This window comes from Tamandua tetradactyla, chromosome X, assembly GCF_023851605.1.
Source record: "Tamandua tetradactyla isolate mTamTet1 chromosome X, mTamTet1.pri, whole genome shotgun sequence".
Classification (NCBI taxonomy): Eukaryota; Metazoa; Chordata; class Mammalia; order Pilosa; family Myrmecophagidae; genus Tamandua; species Tamandua tetradactyla.
The window spans coordinates 71,293,151-71,311,124 of NC_135353.1; the positions used below are offsets into that span (position 1 = coordinate 71,293,151).

The 17,974-nt window shown below is 37.5% G+C and overlaps 1 protein-coding gene and 1 long non-coding RNA gene across 6 annotated transcripts in view; one reads left to right on the plus strand and one right to left on the minus strand.

Annotated features, from left to right (window-relative positions):
- The window catches only part of LOC143671430 (uncharacterized), a 29,782-nt gene extending 18,212 nt beyond the window's left edge, over window positions 1-11,570 (minus strand). Inside the window, exon 1 of the long non-coding RNA XR_013169555.1 lies at window positions 11,359-11,570. This is a non-coding gene — a long non-coding RNA (uncharacterized LOC143671430). The remainder of the gene's footprint in view (window positions 1-11,358) is intronic.
- LOC143671429 (protein BEX5-like) lies at window positions 10,731-13,379 on the plus strand. 5 transcript variants are annotated; one of them, XM_077146581.1, is made up of 3 exons: window positions 10,731-10,990; window positions 12,283-12,349; window positions 12,782-13,379. In XM_077146581.1, the coding sequence occupies exons 1-3, from the start codon at window positions 10,850-10,852 to the stop codon at window positions 13,156-13,158; spliced, it is 585 nt and encodes a 194-aa protein (XP_077002696.1). In that variant the 5' UTR covers window positions 10,731-10,849; the 3' UTR covers window positions 13,159-13,379. The 5 variants fall into 5 exon arrangements, with proteins under 5 accessions (XP_077002696.1, XP_077002697.1, XP_077002699.1 ...); XM_077146582.1 differs by lacking the exon at window positions 10,731-10,990 and adding an exon at window positions 11,016-11,193; XM_077146584.1 differs by lacking the exon at window positions 10,731-10,990 and adding an exon at window positions 11,483-11,770.
- The last annotated feature ends 4,595 nt before the right edge of the window (window positions 13,380-17,974 follow it).

The window sequence follows — 17,974 nt, forward strand, 5'->3', positions numbered from 1 at the left end:
CTAATGCTGCCGTTGGGTGACTTTGGCAATAAATTGTTGTAGAGTTTGTTATGCTTAACTGAGGTGGCTATTACATGTCCTTGGTAATAAATTATTGAAATGTGCACTCTAGCTGGGAGGACTGGCTATCTTTCCAGAAAGAGATGTATTTTGATAAAAAGAGTTATCTAGGTCCCAGGAAACTCTTCTCGGTCCCTAGCCAAATCCCAGAGGACCACCTGGGCCTGGTTACATAAGCTAATTGGAATTTGGCCACTATTGTGTAAAGATACCATATAAACTGCATACAAGCAGTTAGACTGGAGAATCTCATCAGGGAGGGAGAGAGAGAGAGAGAGAGAGAGAGAGAGAGAGAGAGAGAATGCTATGCTGTGGATTCTTACCAGTCAGGCCCTACATGCTGTCTCTGAGATTCCCCAGGACTACTCTTCAGGTGTTGGTGCTGTCCTGCCTGGTGATATAACTATGTCTCATTTCTAATAATCTTTTCATTACTTTTCTAATAAATTCTATTTTTATACCACTGAGGTCTGTGTTGTCCATGAATCTGAGACTATAAATTAAGTGGCCACAAATATCACATTGCCTTCTGTGCAACAAAATTGGCATTATGGACAGAATTTGCATTTCAGCAGGGCTTCATAGTGGTCAAGATCAGTAAGACAAGCTTTAGAAAATCTGTGCAGAAAATATGGACTATGTGCTTCTGAGAATTGTAATACTTTGTTAGAGTCATCCTTGATCAATTTAAATTTGCCAGTTTCTTGTCCTTTTTCTGTTCAGAATGTTGCTTTGAATTTGAATATTTTATCTCCTTAGTTTTTACTTTCTACTACTATGAGACATTTTGTAATTTGTAATTTTCAAACCTTTTTTCAAGATTTACTTGAGATCAGTGTGGTTCAAAAAACTCTGTAAGAATCAAAAGGTGCCATCGCCTTTATTTTATTTTATTTTATTTTGTTTTTCTCAGCATGCATTCACTGTTACAGACATTAGTGAAAAGCCTGTTCAGGAGTTAGGAGAGCCATTTAGCAATATCTTACGCAAGAGCTCACAGCCTCCATCCAAATAGCACTAAGAGATTAATAGTGGGCCATAAGCTTTCGACATCAACTAAGAGACAATGCCATTTTTGAAAAAGGCTTTTTTGAAAAAGTCCTCTAAGCCCAAGGCAAAAAATAAGAAATCCCATGATGGGGTGATTTACCTTACTACTTGCTTGCAAAGGAATGGGCAAAATGCATAGGACCCTGTGAAGATTGGGGGAATAGAATTAAACAGGGAGAGCCTGTTCAAGTTACTCTTTGTCTAGAAAGCATTCCATTAGAAAAAAAGGAAGAAATGGTTGAGTGTGTCAAAAAGGATGGGCTTTGTTAACAGCCTATACAAAAATGTGTGAGCAGAGAGACCAAGCAATTTCTGAAAAGATTAATTGTGAAAAGAAATTGGCAGAGCTGCAGGGAAGACTGCCAATGCTGCAGAATCAAAATTTTATTTTGGAAAATCAAATTTATAATTATCAGTCAGTAGCTGAAAAAGCCACAGTTCATGTGGCCCAATATAAATATAAGAAGAGATGAGGTAAAAATAAACAAAAAGAAAATACATACAGTAACAGCCACTGCTACTGCTGATTGGGACCCTGATAAGTGGGATGGTGATGTGCGGGATGAGACAGATGATGATGATGATGATGATAAAAAAGATCAGAATATTTTAGATGAGAAGGTTTGTCAGAAAGGAAAGAATAAATATCCTCCAGAAATAGGAACTCCAATACAAAGGCAAAAAGAAGAGAACCAGGGCAATCAGATTACTTTTAAAACCACTATAGAAGATTTTACTCAACAAGAAATAACTGACATTCTTAGCTGTTTTACTCAGAACACTAGTGAGTCATTAATTTCCTGGATGATCAGAATTACTGATGCAGGGGCTGGAGAAGTAGTATCAAACTATGCTGATTGCATGAAATTTGTAGGAACTACCACTAATTCCTTCATACAGACTGCTTTTTGTGAGTTTAGTCAGCTGACAGGAGAAAGTTCTAACTTGTTGGTACTGGCTGCACAAGGGTGTAATAAACAATTCCCTACTGACACTATGTGGCTGCGAAATGATCGACCCTGATACACTTTGCGAGATGCTATGCAGAGATTGAAAGAGGAAGTTATGAAATTAGCAATTATGTTAGGAGAAGCTGACACATATCATCTCCTCCCTGTGAATGCTTCACAGGGAAATGTCATTGTCAAAACAGCACCTCCTGCATATAAACATTTAATAGTGATTTATTATTAGGTGAAACAGGCCATCCACTCAACAGGGTTCTGGATAAACTAGCAGAGCTGGGGGACATGGGAGACTGGAATACAAGGGAAGGAAAGACCAAAAAACATCATGGGAGTCAGTTCCCCAATACCAGTAATAGGATTTCCTGCAGAGACATGTTCCAAGCCCTGCTGGAAGCTGGGAGCAACCAAGAAAGTATTAACGGTTTGCCAAATAATGAAATAAAGAGAATGTATGAAGAAAAATGTAAACCAAGTTATAATCGTAAAGTGAATACTAATAATGCTCCTACTCCTGGCAAGGCAGAAGACCTGCATCCATCTCCTTCAGCACCTCTGTACCCTAATTTAGCCCCTTTCTTTTAGGCAAAGGGATTAAGCCAAACCCCATTATCTGTGACCCCAAATCTGCGGCTTCCCTTTGGTCTTATATTTCATATATTTGAATTTGGGATGTTGTTTAATATTGAGAAGCTCCTTGCTTGCAAGTTTTATGCTCACAGCTTTTCTTTACTTTTAAGTTGAAAAATCTGTTAACTTTCCATTGTATAAATTAGACATCAGCGAAAAGTAGCCTAAGAATGAAACTTTAAATTTCAATACCATCTTGTAATTAGATTTGTTTCGCAAAAGAAATATAATAAAAAAACTTTGAAAAAGTGAAAATTCTTGTTAAAAAATTATAAAATTACTTTTCAAAAATGCATTGATTAAAATGTTTTAAGTATTTGACATTATTCTGACAAGTTTAATTTTGATGGCAATTATATATGGTGAGATGCTTGTCTGAGGAGTTTCCAAAATCATTTTAGTAACTTAAATAGGAAGGATATAAAAAAAGTATTTTTTTTTACTTTTTTTATTGTATAGTATAACATATATACAAAGCAAAGAAAAAAAAAGTTTCCAAAGCACTCTTTAACAAGTAGTTACAGGACAGATCCCAGAGTTTGTCATGGGCTACTAAATGATCCTCTCAGATTTTTCCTTGTAGCTGCTCCAGAATATAGGATGCTTGAGAGCTTAAATATTTTCTTATCATCACAATCGACTTTTTTTCCTTCTTTTTTTGTGAAAAATAACATATATACAAAAAAGCTATAAATTTCAAAGCACAACACCACAATTAGTTGTACAACATATTTCAGAGTTTGACAATGGGTTACAATTTCACAATTTTAGGATTTTACTTCTAGCTGCTCTAAATTACTGGAGACTAAAAGAGGTATCAATTTAATGGTTCAGCATTCATATTCATTTTTTAAGTCCTATCTTCTATGTATAATTCCACCATCAACTTTGATCTTTCCATACCTCTGATTGGGGTTGTTTGGGCTATGACAATTCTAAATTTTTGATATTGGAAGGGTCTGTCACTAATATGGGATAGAGAGATGGAACTATCTGATGTTCTGGAGAGGCTGGGCCAAGTTTCAGGACTTATCTGGAACAGGCACCCATCTGAAGGTTGTAGGTTTCTGGAAAGTTACTCTAGTGCGTGGAAACCTTATGGAATTTTATATATTGCCCTAGGTGTTCTTTAGGATTGGCTGGAATGGTCCCAGTTGGGGGTTGGCAGGTTATGATAGGTAGCAAGGTCTACCTGAAGGTTGTGTAAGAGCAACCTCCAGAGTAGCCTCTCAACTCTTTTTGAACTCTCTCTGCCACTGACACTTTATTAATTACAAAATTGTGTTTTTATTACAAAAAAAAGGAGGATAGTTTTGTCCAAAGATAAAATGAATGGCTATTACAGAGTGGGGAAGGGATAAGACAAAGCTGGTATAGATACAGTAAAGCTGCCAATGGTTTGTGGAAGAGGAAATTATGGTCAAAGTTAAAAAAAAAGATTTAATAGGTCTATCTACAAAATTTTTGAAAGCTTTAATATCAAATAATATACTGATGCGGGATGAAAATTTAGTTTTCCTCTGTTAAAGTGACAAAATTTTCTTGGACTGTTAGCCTGTTTTAGTGAAAAGTTATAAAAGTCTTTTATAACTGTTATAACTGTTATTCACCTGGAAAGTCCTTCAGCTGTATCAGTAGGGAGTTCAGCACAGATCCAGCAGTGAGAGACATTATGCACTCAGGCCTAGGTATGGGCCCACAATGCCAGGCTATTATTCAGTCATTCAGTTGGAGATGATGAACACTGTAACATACTCATTCATAAAGAAAATTTGATTAGTGGGCAATGTTTTTAATTTATTCTTTCCAGCATAGGTCACTATCATTCTATTTTTATTTCCCTCTGCTATTATTTCAGTGGCCCTTGGCCTGTCTTGGTTATGATTCTTTATTCAGACTTTACAGCTAATTTTGATATCAGTAGATCCAAATCTTCCCACACAAGTGTAAAAAGCAAAGAGTATGTCTTATCAGAATAACTTCTTGTACTTTATGTTGATGTTATCATGTCCTCAGCTGTGTAAGAAAAATAAATCATCACACTGTTTGAAAAGGATTTTATGATTCATAAACAGTGGCTAATGAATTAACTATTTGAATGTCTATCTGGAAACAGAGTAATTGAGAAATCACGGAAGGGAACTATGGGGAAAAACATTATGAAAAAATATGGAAAATTGTTCAATGTATTAATGATTCTGTTTTTCATGTAGATGCCCACTTAACCTTAAATTCACCTGAATGTGAGTATATTGCTACTGCAAATGACTTGGCCAAAATTGCTGTGAATGCCATTCCTGAAGAAGACTCTGCTCTTACACAATGGGTGCACTGGCAACCAGGGCATTTAAGCACACAAACTATGCATAAGTGGGCACAAGCCAAAGAGACTGGTTTACCTTTTCCCATTTTAAATACAAACAATATCAAAAATAATAATAGGGGAATTGGCAAGAGGAACACTCCCTGCTCACATATGGCAAATTGATTTTATTGGATCATTGCCTTGTAATAGATGTGTCAATACATATGCACCTGTGTAGAGACCTAATCTGGAGTGCTTACTATTGTGCACACCAATGTGCAACCCAAAGAAATATGTGTAAAAGTTCAGATATTACTACAGATCCCCTTTTACAAATCCAAAATGACAATGGTTCCATTTTAAGGGCAATGAATAATTATTCCTTATAAAAAGAAAACTGGGAAAACCTAAATCATGTTCCTAATGTAACAACTTGTGTGGGAAGATTTGGATCTACTGATATCAAAATTAGCTGTAAAGTCTGAATAAAGAATCATAACCAAGACAGGCCAAGGGCCACTGAAATAATAGCAGAGGGAAATAAAAATAGAATGATAGTGACCTATGCTGGAAAGAATAAATTAAAAACATTGCCCACTAATCAAATTTTCTTTATGAATGAGTATGTTACAGTGTTCATCATCTCCAACTGAATGACTGAATAATAGCCTGGCATTGTGGGCCCATACCTAGGCCTGAGTGCATAATGTCTCTCACTGCTGGATCTGTGCTGAACTCCCTACTGATACAGCTGAAGGACTTTCCAGGTGAATAACACCAGCCACTGAACAGACCTGAACTTAGCTAAATCTAACAACTGCTAAAGAATTTGTGCTGTTATATATATAAAATACTTTGTGTATATATACATATATAATCCCTAATAATCAAGATTCTGTTAAACATGCTTTACAAGAAACAGATGAAGAGGTAAATGTCATACACACCCTTGCAGTTATGATGGACCCCTCTCACTGGTACTTGATGTTTGATATTAATAACATTAGCCAGTATAAGATGATCTTTAATTCTACTCTGTTGCTTGTTCTCCTGCTGTTGTCTTTTTGTGTTTGTTCCAGAACAGGATAGCGAGTATAAAAATGTACTGTACTGGCTGGGTAATGTGTTTGTTTGTCCAAGAATATTGTACTGGTCGGGTGATGTTTCTTTTCTTGCCCCAGACCAGGTAGACCTATTACTAATATACTGTTGCTATAGGTGAACTGGTTCCTAATATATAGTATTGCTGTAGGTGAATCTGTTTCTAATAGACACTATTGCTGTACCAGCAAAGTGATGCCCAGATGTGAATGATGTGTCTTTATCCCAAATTCCTTTGTCTTTATCTGTTTAAATTTGCTTCAAAGATGAGCATGGCCTACATTGTGAACAGACCAGACTCTAAGGGTCGAATGAAAGGGAAAACTAAATTTGTAGAGTCTGTTCTGCTCAACTGACGTGGCCATTACGTGACTTTGGTAATAAATTTGTAGCTTGTTACACTCAACTAATGTTGCCATTATGTGACTTTGGTAATAAATTGCTGTCGAGTTTGTTATGCTTAAGAGAGGTGGCCATAATTTGATCTTGGTAATAAATTGTTGAAATGTGCACTCTAGCTGGGATGACTGGCCATCCTCCCAGAAAGAGATGTACTTTGATAAAACAAGTTATCTAGGTCCCAGGAAACTCCTCTCGGTCCCTAGCCAGTTCCCAGAGGACCACCTGGGCCCAGTCATGTAAGCTAGTTGTACTCCGACTACTATTGTGCAAAGATATCATATAAACTGCATGCAAGCAGTTAGAAAGAGAGAGAGAATCTCATGAGAGAGAGAGAGATAATGCTATGCTGTGGATTCTTACCAGGCAGACGCTGAGTGCTGTCTCTGAGATTTCCCAGCACTCCTCTTCTGGTGTTGGTGCTGTCCTGCCTGGTGATGTAACTATGGCTCATTTTTAATAATCTTTTCATTACTTTCCTAAAAAATTCTATTTTTATATCACTGAAGTCTGTGTTGTCCACGAATCCGAGCCTATAAATTAAGTGGCCACAAATGTCACGTTGCCTTTCATGCAATACCAGGTTCTCCAGAACATCAGACAGTTCCATCCCCCTACCCTATATTAGTGACAGGTCTTTCCAACATGAAAACGTTAGAATGGCCATAGCCCAAACACACCTAAAGAGAGTGATAAAAGATCAAAGGTGATGGTGGAGTTATACAGGAAAGATAGGATTTAACAAATGAATATGACTGCTGAATCATTAAATTGATATCTCTTTTAGTCTCCATTATCTTAGGGCAGCTAGAAGTAAAAACCTAAAATTGTGGAATTGTAACCCATGTCAAACTCTGAAATATGCTCTACAACTAACTGTGGTGCTATGCTTTAACATTTATTGCTTTTTTTTGTATATATGTTATTTTTCAAAAAAAGAAAAAAAAGTTGATCGTGATGATAAAAAAAAATTTATACCTTCTAGCCTCCTACATTCTGGAGCAGCTAGAAGGAAAAATCTGAGAGGATCATACGGTAGCCCTATCAAACTCTGGGATCTGTCCTGTAACTACTTGTTGAAAAGTATTTTGAAAACTATTGCTTTTTTCTTTCTTGTTTTATATATATGTTATATCATACGATAAAAAAGTTAAAAAAAGAGGAAATAGAAATGTGAATAAATGAGAAATGAAGTGAATTATGATGCAATTATATGATGGAATACTATACTGTTGCAAAAATAAATGGCTTACATGCATTTATCTATGCATACATCAACATAGATGAATTTCAAAAACATGCCTTGTAAGAAAAGTAGGTTACTCTATCTCTATATATCTATATATTTAGATATATCCATTGAGGTACATTTAAATCACATAAAAATAACTCATATATGTATATATTTTTATATATGTGTATTTATACATATGTACATATGCTATATTCTCTAAACTGTTTTGTATGATTCAAATATTTCATAAAGTAATATGGTTGATTACAACTTGTGTTGGTGAATGTGTGACCGAACGGTTTGACTTTTTCAAGGGCAATATGTATATATGTGTCTATTCAAACAATACAGATAAGTATGAAAATATGGAAAGAAAACCAATATAAATCAATTAAGGATTGATTAAATCAATTATGAATCAGCTATGATAATTTAAATACTCTTGATTCATTAAGTAAAGGTAGAGTAGTTTCATTTTTTTCTAAACTGGAAATATATAGAAGACATTTTTAAGCAAAAAGTAAGCAAGTGGTAGAGCAGTTTATGGTATGTGATCTCATTAACATAAATGCATAAATAAATGATGCGAGTATGAGTAGTAGACAGAGAGCATTTAGTATGACTATGATCAAATATATTTATACTCCTACGTTACAGCTTATATATTTTTTATTTTTTCATTTTATTCTACAGCTTATATATTTTTAAATTTTAATGTAAGATATATTTGAAGATCAAAAACAGCCTAATATTCAAGAAAAATTTATATGAAATGAATTGAACTAAATTTTTTAAATGTCCATTTAGTCTTCATTTTTGAACATTTAAAATGTTCAAAAAAATAATAATGTGTCCATCTGTATAAAGAAAGAATGACAAAATTACATAGCAAAATGTTAACAATGGGGAATATGATGAAGGACATGTGGGAGTTCTTTGTGCTATTCTGGCAACCGTTCTGTAAGCTTGAAATTATTTCATAATAATATAGTTTTTAAATGCCATTTACACAATAGTGGGAGACCTTTTGTTTTGCTGCTATCACACAGTTTGCCACCTGTACTTAATAATAACAATTGCTTAGGAAACTTCTCAAATGTAGGTTCCCAGGATCAACTCCAACCTACTAAATTAGCATCCTTAGGGAAGGACTCTCAGAATCTTAATCTCAGGTAAAACATTACCTGATGAACTTGGCAACAAATTTTTTAAAATAAGATAAAATATATTAATAAAAATACAAAGAACAAAACAAAACACAACATAAAATAAAACAAAAACTTAAAAACAAACTAAAATATACCAAGTAATACCCACTTCTGGTGGACTTATTAGAAAACAGTAATGCTCATACTACAGATAACAAATTGGGACAACATTTTTCAAGGCCAATTTCTATGACAGTTAAAAACATCTATATTCTTTTATACAATAATGACAGTTCTATGAATTTAAAACCCTCAGGTTGATATTTTAAAATCTATGTACAAAGAAGTCCAGTCATCATTGTCTCAAATAGTGAAAACTACATACAGCCCAAATGTCCATCAGTACAGAAATGGATGTATGCGTATTATGTTTATTTTTAAGGGAAATATTTGGACTGATTTAGAGTAAAATGTAAATAATATATTTCTTGGGGTGGAAATAAAGCTGATATTGTTCTACTTTATCTGTATTTTCTAAATTTGCTGAGTGCTTTCTCTGGCATCTTGGGAACTTGTTTAGCCCAGGCTATATCCCTAGGGCAATACACACCAGTAAAGGACACAACAAAGTGAATAAATATTCTAGCTTTCCTTGACTAATTGGGACAATTCTGATGCACATTGTCCATGGTTCCTTAGACTTAGAGGGGTCCCATCAGGATGGAGTCACACTTGCTTTTTGGCCATATCAGTCTCTGGTGCTATATTTTTAAAAAACTTTCCCAACCTAAAACTATATACAAAATGATGTTTGTTATGTTTTATGTTTAATGGCTTTATATCTTTCATTGAAACCTTTTATGTCTATATTTTAGCATATGACAGGAATATGGCATTTTTTCCCAAAATAGTTAACTAACTATCCCAGCACCGTTTCTTCAATAATTCAACCCTTTGCCACTCATTCAAGATGTTTCAATCAGCTTGCTAATATTTCTGCATACTTGGGTGGACAATTGGCTTTCTCTTCTGTTTCATTCCTTCTAAATTTATTTTGGTAAAATATTGTTTTAATATTGTACCTTCATAATATTCTTTATCTATCAGCCTAACTTCCCCAAGTTACTGTTCTCAATTGTTGAAAGATCTCAGTATTGCTCTATTTTAGAAGGGAGTCTAGAGAGTCCTTGGTAAACTGAAGTTGCACTAATACAAATTTTGGGGAGACCATCAATTTTTGCCAGTCTCTTAAGATCCGATAATCCACCAGAAGGCTCAGTGAATCCCTTCATAGAAGCACTGAACATACACTGACCGTTCATAAAGGGAACCGCCAGCTTAGGTTTATGTTCAAAGGTCTTAAAAGGGGGGAGGACAGACTGGAGGGTCTATATCTATAATATGATTCAGCAGCAGAAACAGGTTGCTATGATTTTGCAACTCGAATTCTATTTTTCCAATTGAAAATTTTATTATCTAATTAGAACAAACAAAAAAGAAAGCACACTAATGCAAGATTTTAAATAATAGGGAAAACTGTGTGCGTGTGTGTAAAGTATAGGAACTTTCTGTGCAATTTTTCTGTAAACGTAAAACTGCTCTAAAATCAAGTTTTTTTTTTTAAGTGCCTGCTGATGGAGAACAAAATAAAAACAATCACCCACCCTCTAGACACAAACAGAAAAGAAGATAAAATGAAAGTTAAACAAAAATGCCACTTCCTATTTTCCAGACTTTCTAGACGTGCGCTCCCCGACTCCGCCCCTCTTCCACCGCTTTCCCGCCCTGCCTTGCCAGTTCCATTCTGGTATTAGGCTGTTAGGGGATACGCTGGATTTTACCAGCTGTGAAGTACGGGGGAGAGAATTGGACGTTTAGGTAACTAGAAGAAGAAGAAATGAATCTTCAGAGGCTCCAGCAGAAGTCAGGAAAAGACAAATATAAAGTATAAAATATTATGATCCCTTTGGTCTCGGAGATTGCTAAACAGGAAAAAAAAAATAGAGCAGGACTAGCCTGTGGTAGCGGCCGGGAAGGCTCGAATGAGAAAAAGGTGGCCCCGCCCACCTTCAACTGCCAACCTCCTGCCGCACTGCAGGTATGAACCATAATTGGGGATCTGAGCTCACAGTGACGTGGCCCTTACGAGACCCAGAGCTGACGTTCGGAAAAGTTTCTCCTCCCAGTTGCGGTCTGCTAGCCTTTTGCGACGGTGGGCGGGCTAGCTGTAGTCCTGAGGGCGGGCGAGCCTGTAGCCCAGGGAAAGAGGAAGTCTTAGAAGCTAACCCCGATCCGTGGCAGGTTGGTGGGCACTGACCCGGGTGGGGTGGTGGAGGGCAAAGACCAGAGCGGCTCCAGGATAGATTCTCCCTCCCCCTTCCCCGACACTGACCCGTTTCTTGCGAGCAATGAAGGGCTTAGGGGTAGGAGATCAGGAGAGAGAGGCCAGAGGTTGAGAACCCATACCAGATCAGATCTCCAGGAGGCGGGCGAGCAGGCGTTGTCTGATGAAGGGGGAGTGCCGGGGTAGGGGATGGCGAGGAATCAGCTAGATTCTCGCCGGGCGGCTTAAGCGGGGGCGCAGTCGACGACCCCAGGTTTTGGGAAAGCGGATGCCGCAGCGGGTCGAGGCCTATACGTTCGCAGCATCTCTTCAGCCTTAATCCGCTTTGGAGCCGGAAATGGTGGGCTGCGGGGACCTGAAGGGGCGGTGCCGCAAAGGAGGCGGACAAGGTTTTGGTCCGGGGACCAGCTCTCTATTGCTAGGCAGACTTTTGAGCCAGCAGGCTTCTGACCCAGCGAAAGAGGCGGGGAGAGAGAACCTGTTTCTGGCCCCTGCAGGTTGGTGTAAGCATGGGTGCAGCTTGCGAATCTTGGGGTAAGAATGACAAAGCACCGAGATCACAGCGGGTCCTGATTTGCATTGCCCACACTACCACTCCGCCCTTCGTCCATCTTGGTGCCTAAGATGGTCGGCAGTGGAAGAGGGGAGAGCTCGAGAGGACAGTGCGATCCAGAGCTGCTTGGCAGATAGCCAGCTTGGATTTCTTTATAATTAAACTCAGCAATCTCTCCTGACTCCCCCGTCCCATTTACGAGAGAAAAAAAAAGGTAATTAGGTGGTGGGTGGTATGAGACAGTGGAGATAGGAGGCCTAAAGAAGAGATTTAAAATGGTTTGGAAATAATTATCTTAATTACGATGGATATTTAAGGGGAGGGGACAGGGTTGTGCGTCACAGGACAGGAAAGGAAGCCATGAGACCAGGTGAAGGAAAACCAAAAGGTGGCACAATTTGACTAGCAGAGTCCTAAATCAATAACGGAACTGGTGCCCCCGATACTTCGATCAACTGTTCAGTCCCGGTCATTGTTGTATTTCTGTCTGCAGGTCTTTAGGTCCGTTGGAGCGGCAGATCTCAAGTCTAAAAGAGGAGTACTGCCTCTGATCCCAGCAGGTAGGGGACTGCCAGGGTCCCTCTTGGGTGGGATTATCAAGAATCAGAATAGAATCTGGGAAACCAACACCAACCCTTCTGCCTGTGTTAAGTGCAGGAGAAACGTGGCAGAGATAGTAGATGAAAACGGTGGGCCTAAAGCTGGTGAGGAAAAAAAAGGAGTAGAAGGACAAGGTCTGGAGCGCCCCTGGTAGCTCAGCCTCAGCCTCAGCCCCAGCCCCGCCCACCGCCGGTCCTCCATTTTGGCGTCTCGAGGGGCCTGGGGAAGGATTTGCAGGGAAAATGGTGGGATTGAGGGGAGGGAAGGACTGGGGCTGGGGAGCCCCCTAGAGGGCACACGAAGTCTCTCCGATGGGAAAACCTTTGCCTGCCAGAACTCTTAATCTTGTTGTTACAAGCCTCCAATCCCTGCTCGTACGTTTTGTTTCCTAGGAAGAAGAAACAAGGAAAAAAAAAAAAAACTCAACATGGAAAACGTCCCCCAGGAAAATGAAGGAGGAGAGCAGGTTCCCGTGCAGAATGGAGAGGAAGCCCTCCCTTTGGGAGGTGGTGAAGGGCAGGAGCCTGGAGGAAATAATAGAGGGGGTTGGGCTCCACCTGTCCAGGATTTTGAAGGGGATGAACCTAATAGATTTGTCAATAACATTGATATGATAGATGGAGATGCAGATGATATGGAGCGTTTCATGGAGGAGATGAGAGAGCTAAGGAGGAAAATTAGGGAGCTGCAGCTAAGATACAGTCTGCGCATTCTTATAGGGGACCCCCCTCACCATGACCATCATGATGAGTTTTGCCTTATGCCTTGAATCCTAAGGTTAATAATCGAAACCCCCTGCTTTCCAAACTTGCATTTTCCTGATGTACCTTTTATTGTAAATCTTTTTGTGTTCTATATTGTTTGCTAATTTGAGATTTTGTTTTGACCTGGTCTGTTGTAAGTTTTCCTGTCAGCAGGGGAGTTTCACCAGTTTGCATGAAAGAGTTTATTGCATATTGTAAAGTTAATAAAGCAATTTAAAAAGCTGTCTATAGATACTATAATCTCATTTAAAGGCATGCATATTTATGCTATCTATATGAATAGAAAAAAGTTATGAAAATATAAAAATCAGAATGTGTTTATTTCTATGTAGTAGAGTCCTTGGTGCTTTTTATTTTCTTTAATTTGCTTCTTAATTACCTGTTTTTTCTCATTTTTCTGAAATGAATACATATATGTGTCAGAAAAAAAGTAAAAAGCAAAAACCTTGCCAGTCAGCTTATAAAGGGAATGGGGACAATTAATAAATACTTGAGACACAATTGAAAGACATAAAAATCGTGTGTTGCTTCTGGATATCTTATTTAGAAGTACAAACTTGGTAATTATTACAGATACGTTTCTTTAAAGTTAGCCTATTCATCTATAAAATGAAGATAATGCATAACTTACAAGGCTGCTGTGGGAATCAAATGAGTAATAACGGAACTCTAACCAAGTCTATGCATGTGGAAAGCCCCAACCTTCTAGGTGCCCTTCATGTTTAGGGAAGAAGCCAAGGAATATGTAATATGTGCCTACCAGCAAGTCCAATGACCTGCTGCTTTGTCTCTCCCTTTCTTAGATAATGCCGTGACTACTGGGCATTTTCCCCTTGTGTTGGGTTTTGCTTCTCCCACTGGCCCCCATCACTGCAGATGTGCTTAGAGACCTAACGGTAATAAAGACCAACTTATTTCTCTGAAACCTCAGTGGTCTGAATCCCCATTTTGCCCTTTATAGAAGTGTGGAGAATGGTCATTCCTATTCAGAGTTGCACTTAATCCAAGTGGGTACTACTCCAATACTGCTTAGGCATCCAAACAGCCCTTTCTGGTTTTACTTAGACTTCCTCACCCCCTTTCCAGTAGTCAAATCTGATACTTCGTATCGTGTCTTCAGAATTGGACTTTCTCTTCACCTGATGAGTATGGCCTAGTCTCCCTGATTCTATTTCCCGTGCTGACACTGATGCGGGTTTCACTCTGCACTTAAGCAGGTGTGTTGCAGAGGTGGCTTTATGCCTCTAAGACTGTTGCTGGTCCACACCACTGTCACCCAAGGAGTTCTCACACTAACCTACATGAATCCAGAGGACTTTCTTCCTTTGCTTTGAGATTTGTGGTGGGCAATAAACGTACAATCACAGATCATCGGGAAATAACGTTGGGGACTGGGAACTTGGTGGATGGATCCTTTTTTCAAATATTTTCTACCTCCCAGTCATCAGTGCTCCCCTCTAAGCTGTGTGCCTCTATTTTGTCTCATTTATTCTAGTACCCTTAGTGCTAGGCACAGGGTCTGGCAAATTGTAAGACATGACAGTTGATTACAGCCGAATCAAGAGTCCTATAATCTGGGCCTGATATGTCTCTGACTATTTATGGAAACTAACTTCTTTTCCCTAGAGACTTATAATTAAAAAATTGAACACAACCCAGGAATCATCATACCCCAGTGTTGACACATGGACTAATTATTATGCCAGTGCTTATCAACATGTGCTATACAGACCAGCTATATCAGAATGGCCTCAGAAACTGGTTGAAAATTTTGAAAATTGGCTTTTGTCCCACACTCACTTCATCCTACAAGTTCATCAGACATATCTTGGGCTTGCGTAAAAAAAGACTCCAGCTATAGTGCAAGTTTGAACATTCCCTCCCCCCATTCCATATCACATATATCTGAAAAGCACTTTTTAAGGCCATAATATGTATATAGTCAGATATTATTTCCCCACTGAGCTGCGCCCTTCTTAATGAGACAACTGTCTTTTTCATGCCGATGTCTTTAGTGCATTAGTTTTCAACCTTGACTTCAGATTTGAATTAACTGAGGAGATACTTAACGGAGCTCAGGCCACACTCCAGATCAATTGAATCCGACTCTCTATAGGTGAGGCCAAGGGATCATTATATTGTGAAAGCTCCTACAATGATTCTGGTGTACATGAAGATTTGACAAATGAGTGTGGTATATGACTACAGTATCTTTATTTTCTCAGCACTGCTCCTGATTGACTTTGTGATCCTAAGCAAGTCTTTTCATTTATCTAGGATAAATATCTTGTGAAAGATATTCCACAGGTGAATAAATTGTACCCCAAAATCAACAAATGAAATCATTTTAAGATAGTATATGCCAGTGTTTCTCCAAGTGTGCTAGTTTACCAAATGCTTCTGTAATGCTTGCTTAAAATACAGAATCCTCACCCCACAACCAAGAACCATTCTTTGTCAATGAGGCCCATTGTTGACAGTCTCCCCAGGGTGATTCTGATGGATACAATAGTTTGACAATTAGTCATGTATATATTTTTATCTCAAACATATTAAGAAAAAATCATAAAGCAACTAAAAGAAAATATAGAGGTATGTTCATCTGAATACTGGGAAAGAAGCTGTGGTAGGTTGAATTATGTAACCGAACAAACTGTTATTAATTCTAATCCATGTCTCTGTGAGTATGAGCCCACAATAAATAGACCTTTTGAAAATATTATTTTTAGTTTAGGTGTGGTCCAATGAAATGAGGGTGATTCTTAATCCATATTACTGGAGGACATATAAGGAGAAGAAATCAGAAGCCAGAAGTTGGGGAAGGCCACACCAGAAGCCGCAAGTCAGCAGAAACCAGTGACCAAGATTGCCTTCACTTTCCTTTAGTTTGAGTCAGCTTCTGAAAGGGTTTTCCTTGGACTCCAGACCTCTAGTCTCCCTCTCACCCTGGCCTAAGCTTACACTACCCAGATACCTGAAAACTAAGGAGTAGACAGAAAGCTAGCTTTAATAAAAACTAGTGAGCTTTGTATATTGGTGTTAATATGTGACTCATGGCTGAAATTTTAAAATTAAAACCATAAGTTTCCTATTTGTGTCTCTATGTTTCTATGTTATATGTATGATATTTTCCTACCTAAGATGGTATTACCAAATTAACTTGCAAAATTAATTAAAGGAGGTCCATTCAAATTGGTTTAAAGATAAATAAGCACTTACATAAATTAAATACTCATAAAATCTCAGAAATGAAAGAAACTGAACTTGTAATACTTCCAAGTTAGAAAAGAGTATTCTTACAAATAGTAAGTCCAAATATTTTAAAAATTCAATTTCAAGTAATTTGGGCAAATCTTTTGCAAATGAGGTTATCTTGTTGATGTAATAAAAACAGCCACATATTCTGGGTTAGCATTAGGTACAATGTAAACATACATTTTCATTCCACTTGTGTGTTTTATTCCTTACCGATAGAGTTTTACTGAACAAATATGCTAGCATTACATCTACTAGATGTTTAAGTTGATGAAAAAGGTAAGTTTGCATTTAAACAAATTGAGTCATTATTCTGACATTCTTTATTTTCATAGTAATTGTGTTTTGTAGGAAGTCAGCTTGAAGATCGTTTCCAAGATCTTTTGATAATTTAAAAATCTTAGGGTTATGCAAAGCCATGTATGCAAGATATGAAGCATGTGTCATTTTGTTAAGGAAAAAGGATTGTTGTCCTAATATAAAATGACTGATGATTGCAGAATGAGAAAGAAGAAAGTGTAGGGTAAAGCCTAAATGAAAAGAAAAAAACCTAAGTGATATGAAAAGGTATAGAAGATTTGTGGAGAAAAAGGTATTTCTTGTGATCAAAGCTGGGTATGATGTAATGGATTTATTAATAAGATTTTCTAAGGGCTTTAGTATCAAATAATATATTGACGAAAAATCAGAATTTGGTTTTTTTCTCAGTTAAAATGACATAACTTTCTTAGATTAATGGTTTCTTTTCTGTTTTTTATAAGCTTTTTATTGTATAATATAACACATATACAAAGCAAAGAAAGAATAAAGCAATAGTTTTCAAAGCACTCTTCAACAAGTAGTTACAGGACAGATCCCAGAATTTGTCATGGGCTACCATACAATCCTCTCAGATTTTTCCTTCTAGCTGCTCCCAAATATAGGAGGCTAGAAGGCATAAATATTTTTTTTTTACCATCACAACCGATTTTTTTTCCTTTTTTGTGAAAAATAACATATATACAAAATAGCAATAAATATTAAAGCACAGCACCACAATTAGTTTTAGAATGTATTTCAGAGTTTGACATGGGTTACAATTTCACAATTTTAGGTTTTTACTTCTAGCTGCTCTAAGATACTGGAGACTAAAAGAGATCAACTTAATGATTCAGCAATGATATTCATTTGTTAAATCCTATCTTCTTTGCATAACTTCACCATCATTTTTGATATTTCTATCCCTCTCTTTAGGTGTGTTTGGGCTATGGCATGTCTAAATTTTCATATTGGAAGGGGCTGTCAATAATATGGGGTAGGATGATGAAACTATCTGATGTTCTGGGAAGGCTCGGCCCTCTAGGTTTCAGGACTTATCTGGTCCAGGGACCCATCTGGATAATGGTTTGTTCTTAAGAAGTTGTTAAAGGTTTTCTGTACATTCTGAAAAATTGGCCTAGAAAACAGAGATTAGGTGTCTTATCAAAATAATTTCTTGTGCTTTATGTTGACTTTACCATGTTTTTGACTGTTTAAGAAAGCCATCTTTTCATTTTGTTTTTTTTGTTTGTTTCCTTTTTAATTATC

Bases quoted from the DNA above. Each gene is read 5' to 3' on its own strand.
- LOC143671429 (XM_077146581.1), top strand. From the start codon at position 10,850: ATGATCCCTTTGGTCTCGGAGATTGCTAAACAGGAAAAAAAAAATAGA. The intron at 10,991-12,282 runs GTATGAACCATA...TTCTGTCTGCAG, and splicing joins AACCTCCTGCCGCACTGCAG to GTCTTTAGGTCCGTTGGAGC. The intron at 12,350-12,781 runs GTAGGGGACTGC...TTTGTTTCCTAG, and splicing joins ACTGCCTCTGATCCCAGCAG to GAAGAAGAAACAAGGAAAAA.